The 5,192-nt window shown below is 43.9% G+C and overlaps 1 protein-coding gene across 1 annotated transcript; it reads right to left on the reverse strand.

Moving 5' to 3' along the window:
• Nucleotides 1–1,436: 1,436 nt before the first annotated feature.
• Nucleotides 1,437–3,416, reverse strand: MAP1LC3C (microtubule associated protein 1 light chain 3 gamma). The gene is made up of 4 exons (XM_027657348.1): nucleotides 3,303–3,416; nucleotides 3,157–3,212; nucleotides 2,926–3,032; nucleotides 1,437–1,945 (listed from the first exon to the last, which is right to left on the reverse strand). The coding sequence occupies exons 1-4, from the start codon at nucleotides 3,358–3,360 to the stop codon at nucleotides 1,735–1,737; spliced, it is 432 nt and encodes a 143-aa protein (XP_027513149.1). The 5' UTR covers nucleotides 3,361–3,416; the 3' UTR covers nucleotides 1,437–1,734.
• Nucleotides 3,417–5,192: the final 1,776 nt, after the last annotated feature.

Raw genomic sequence — 5,192 nt, forward strand, 5'->3', positions numbered from 1 at the left:
CCTTGCTCTCCCCACTGCAAGGTTCCCACAGCTGTTCAACATTGCTGTGTGGGGCTCCTGCCAAACAGGTGTCTCTGCCTCCCTGAGGGCTGGTAACAAATGACTATTTGAGTTCAATTTGTGCAATGGAAACTGTTTCCATGACAAGCAGAAGTGAAATATATATGCAAGCAACTGGTTCTGGGATCCCAAAGCCCACATGTTTTCATAACCTATACTGACATAGCCTTAGCCTTTCCACAGAGTCGGTCAGTTCAATGATGTCTTTGTTCCTCAGCTCATGAAACATGAGTTGGCAACCACCACCTTCACTAAGGCAGGTCCTCCTCTAAATCCCCTGGTTTGGAGGCTCAAACCCAGGTCTGCTCAGAGCTTCAAGTTCAAGAGATTATTAATGCAAGAGAACCACTGCAAAAGCTTACACATACATTCCTTCCTTATGCATAATTTAAATACTGTCAACACTTCTTTCTTTGCAGTCTAGTAATTCCTATATTAATCATTCTGCAAATCACTTTAGTACTGAACAGAAGAATTGCATCATATTGTAGCAATTTGACCAATCCTAAACTAAAGCTGCCAGAGGTTGATTAATTAACCGCACACTGTGATAGATTTTTAAATTACCTGGTGTTTTACGTTGATCGTGCATGATCAGAGCACTTCCAGCTTTGCAATACATTCCTCACGTGTGAGAGGACCAGGAAAGACAGCTTGAGAAATACTTCAGACTAAGACTCATGTCAAGTGTTCCTTTAACACATGTTTAGGAACCAAGTCTGTACATTAAGATGAATCAGCATCTTAGTACATAACATTTGACATTTTCTAGAGACACTGGAATATCTCTTGAGCACAAGGTGCATTACTTAACTCTACCCATCTGTGAAAGAAGGCTCACTGAAGTCCTTTGGGTACCTGACTAGAAGGTGTCTGTAGGGGATGGATATAACAATATCTACAGGAACCACACCAGCAACATTCAGGTGCAAGAACAGACTCCTGACACTTGATTACTCTTTAAGTCATGCTATCCACATGTTATGCTGACTAGCAATCAGTTTACTTATTTAAACAAGTAGTTACCTAGATCACAGACAGTGTTTTCTGTAACAGCTGATAGTAGTTTATCCGGGTGTTAAACTTAATACTGCTCTGGTACTAGTACAGTCCTACTTAATCTCACAGCTCAGATACATAGCTTAATAAACCATTTATAGGTATGGTTTTGCTTGTGGGTGACACGACTTAAGCTTTGACACACCATTCAAAAATTCAGAGTAGCTACACAAGCAGTGCTTCATTTAAAATGCATTGAACTCAAATTCCCAGAATTATTATAAGACCTTCTCCTAGACAGACTTTAACAGTCTTTCCCCAGATTAAAACTAATATGCAATGCAATACTTAAAAAACTTCTTTATTTTACTCTTAGACTTGGCTTCAAGGGCACCTTAAAAATCAGTTACACAACAAAGATTGATATTGCAAAAAAGTGGAGGTGCAGTTCAAAAAAAAAAAACCCATAGTGTCTTGAAATATAAAAATATATATCCAAATGATTACCTAGGAAGAGTGTACCACCTTTTCTGCCTTAAGCTGGTCCTGCCAGCTTTTGGGTCATAACTCCTCACTACAAAGCTCAAGAGCTCACAGTGGAAGGAGCATCTCCAAGGTTCATGTCACAGGCACGATTCATAGCAAACTGCTTTGCTGCAGCACATGGACCCAACCTTAAGTTTTCTGAAAACATTCCATAGTTTTCCCTTGAGCAGTGGTCAAAAAGCATCCAAACATCTCCTGGGAAGCATAGGTCATATATACAAAGCCATCTTCATCTTTGTAGTCCCTGTACACTTCTGCCATTGTCAAAGACATACTGGCCAGGCTTTTGTTGTTCACCAGCAGGTAGAAAGCTTGTGTAGCAGTTAGAGCCATCCTGCTTCTAATTGAAAAAGGGAGGAGAAATAAAGGAATAAGCATTAGCAAACGTATTATGGTTTCAACTTCAGCGTATGAAATACATTAAGCAAAGCAGTTTGCATGAACTATATACAAGAAATTCTGCATGAAGTCATTTTGTTGTTTCATGTCTCCATCAGCAGGAAGTTAACTATGTTTGGAAGCCAAAAGGCTTGTGCTCTGGGGAAAGGCTTACATGGTTAGACTATGAGTGCTACTGAGCATGGGCTTTGAGTTCACAGCTACCAGGGAAAAGCTCAAGTAGAACCTAAAAGCTTCTGCAGTACAGATTTTTGTAAAGGATTCCAGCAGCAGTCTGTTACACCTACTATAAAGTCTACCTTCAAAAGAAGAGACCTTGTCAAGCACATTACATACAAGGCTCAGGATCTGAATTGTCCAAGAACCAAAAGCATCTTTTACAGAAATTATAATCTAGAAAGCTCTTTTCCTATATTTTAAGAAGTGTGCTGGAAAGCACACAGCCTTCATACTTTATCAGAAAATAACATTTAGTATTTTGGGAGACTTCTTCCCTGTAACATTTCATTAAAATCAATTTAGAAGCACATTTCATACCACTCACATGTAAGAGTGCTTTGAACTTGAGCACATTCAGCTAGATGTAGCAAGAGAGCAAGGTAGTGGCAGTCATAAGCAGAACAAAATCACAGATCCCCAGTACCAAGTCCATCAAGCAGGAAGAAAGCAGAACAGGAGTCTTTATGCACTACAGTTAGTGAGAAGACAGAAGACTTCAGGATTCAAAAAAGGCATAGACCCCATTTTTTCCCCAAATGCACCTGTGAAAACAACTGTTCATTTTCTTTGAAAAGCTGCAAGGAAGGGAAGCCATTACATTATTAACACCTTTATCCTCCTCCCTACCAAGGCAAGCAAGATGTCCCAGCACAGCGCCAGGAAACCCTGGCTGGAGAGCAGCAGCCAGCCCCAGCTACCCACCTGATGATGGTTATGAACTGTGTCATGGTCAGCTCCTCGGGAACCAGAAACTTGGTTTTGTCCAGGAGAGGAAGGTATTTCTCTTTATGGTATCGCTCAACAATCACCTGTTTTAATTAGAGCCATACTCAGCAAAACCTAAAACGTCCCCTCCCACATTTTAGAGAGAGGTTCCCAACGCTACTTTTTAGAATGTTGGCAAAAACCTCCGAAAACAAAATAGAGATTTACCGGGATTTTTGTTGGGAACTTCGCCCGGATTCCTGCTACTTCTTCCAGGCGGGTGGCTGTGCGGGAGAGAAGAGGAAAGCAGAGTTACGCGTGGGCGCGGCCCCTCCGGCCCCGCTCAGACCCTCCGCGCCCCTCGCCGCCACTACCGAAACTCTTCCTCAGCTTGAAGGGCCGGGCCGCCATGGCCCCGGGCGCCGCCTGCATCCTCCCTTTCCTTTCTTCCTCCCTCCCGCCGCCAGTCCCAATCCTGCTGCGGCCACCACCGCCCCGCGCCTCTTATGGGGCCGGGGCCGCCCCGCCCCGGCGGCCGCACCCGGGGCTGCGGGCAGAGCCCGCCCCGCTCGGCCCGGGGATGCGGGGCGGCCCTGAGTGGCGGCCGTGCCTCCCGCTTCCCGCTTTCTTCCCTCGCCCGCCTTCCTATCCCTCGCCCGACCGTCAGCTGGGCGCGCTGGGAATGTGGAACGTGCCGATGGTGAGCCCGACTCTCCCGTCTGCCCCACGGCGTCCCTTCCGTGCGCTGCTTTGTTTGATGTAAATTATCCAAACTGCGAGATGTTTTGCGTACAAGGCAATGAAATACTTTGTGAGAGGTCTTCGACTACCCTGCGGGGTGGTTGGAGGGTGAAGCTTAAGGCTGGACTGCCCCCATCTGTCTTCCCTGTCCGTATTGCCAGGCTTCTTCATACCTACAAACTGCTCTTGAACTATTTGGTAAAAAAAAACCGACAAAAACAACAACAACAACCACCAACCACCCCCTTCCTCTCCCCCGCCAAAAAAAACCAAACCAAACCAAACCAAAAAAACCCCAACAACAACAAAACAAAACAAAACAAACAAAACAAAGAAAAACCCAACAAACAAACAAAAACAAACAAACAAACAAAAACCATGTCGTTTTTCATCTCAGGCTACCAGATTGCTTATTTTCTGAATGACTTGGAGAGCTAGGTTTTAACTCTCTTTGTCTCTTAAGACATGGTTGTCATTTTAAGGGTTTCCAAGCAGACTTCAGGTCCATCTATTTCCTAAATACAATGAGACATATTCCTTGCCTTTTGGATTGCTTGTTCACTTGCTTTTACTTCAGCTGTCAAGATGGCTTTGCAGCCAAACGTAGCTCAGCAAGGACTAAAGTTAACTCCAGGCTGGTTGTAGTTTATATAAATCATCTCAGTGTACATCTGCAACTGATCCCCATTACTCATTTGCTTTGCTTATCCCTTTAAAATACAGGAATTTTCATTTTATTTGATCTATCATTTTGCTCACTATTTATTTGGTGTGGCACTTAGGGACATGGTTTGGTGCTGGACTTGGCAGTGCTGGGTTAATGGATGGACTCAGTGATCTTAGAGGTCTTTTCCAACCTAAATGATTCTATGATTCTACCAGGCTAAGGGCAACTGCAAGTTGCCAGGTTTATGAGTTACAGTTTATGAGTTATGGGTTTGGCTGCTTTTTCAAGGCAAAGTCAATGACTGTCACCTATGATAATTTTGAAAAGGAACATCTTTATTAAAGTGAGTGTGCACTATGTATGCATATGTCATGATTTTCAATCAGCCTGTGCAGAAGAGAGTTTTCAGCAGCTGAAGTTGTTAATGCTGCTCAGCTGCCCTTTTCTCTCGATCTGGAAGTGATGAGCTTTAGCCACAGCACAAGCTCCCCCACGTGGCACCACAAATTTTATTGGGCAGAGAAAATGCTTTGCTTTGAGGGATTCATGAGCAAGAGCTCTGAACTTTGAGAAAGGATTTGAGCCTACGCTGGAATGGTTTGTGTACAGCTCGTCCTTATGAGTAGACCTCTGCATCAGGGCAGGTAAGCCCAGGGTTTGCTTACATAACTGGGTCTAGCTTAAGCTCTTTTGAGTAGAGATGAGGTGACAGACTGGGGAAGCATGAGTGAAGGAGTATGTGTGCCACAGAACTGACATCATGCCATAACTCAGTATGGTGAGACATATTTAAGAAGATGAAGGAACAGAAGAATAACTTGATGGGTAAAGAAACAGAATGGGCAGCACAGGAACA

Source organism: Corapipo altera, unplaced genomic scaffold, assembly GCF_003945725.1.
Source record: "Corapipo altera isolate COAL_440 unplaced genomic scaffold, ASM394572v1 2c, whole genome shotgun sequence".
NCBI classification, from domain to species: Eukaryota; Metazoa; Chordata; class Aves; order Passeriformes; family Pipridae; genus Corapipo; species Corapipo altera.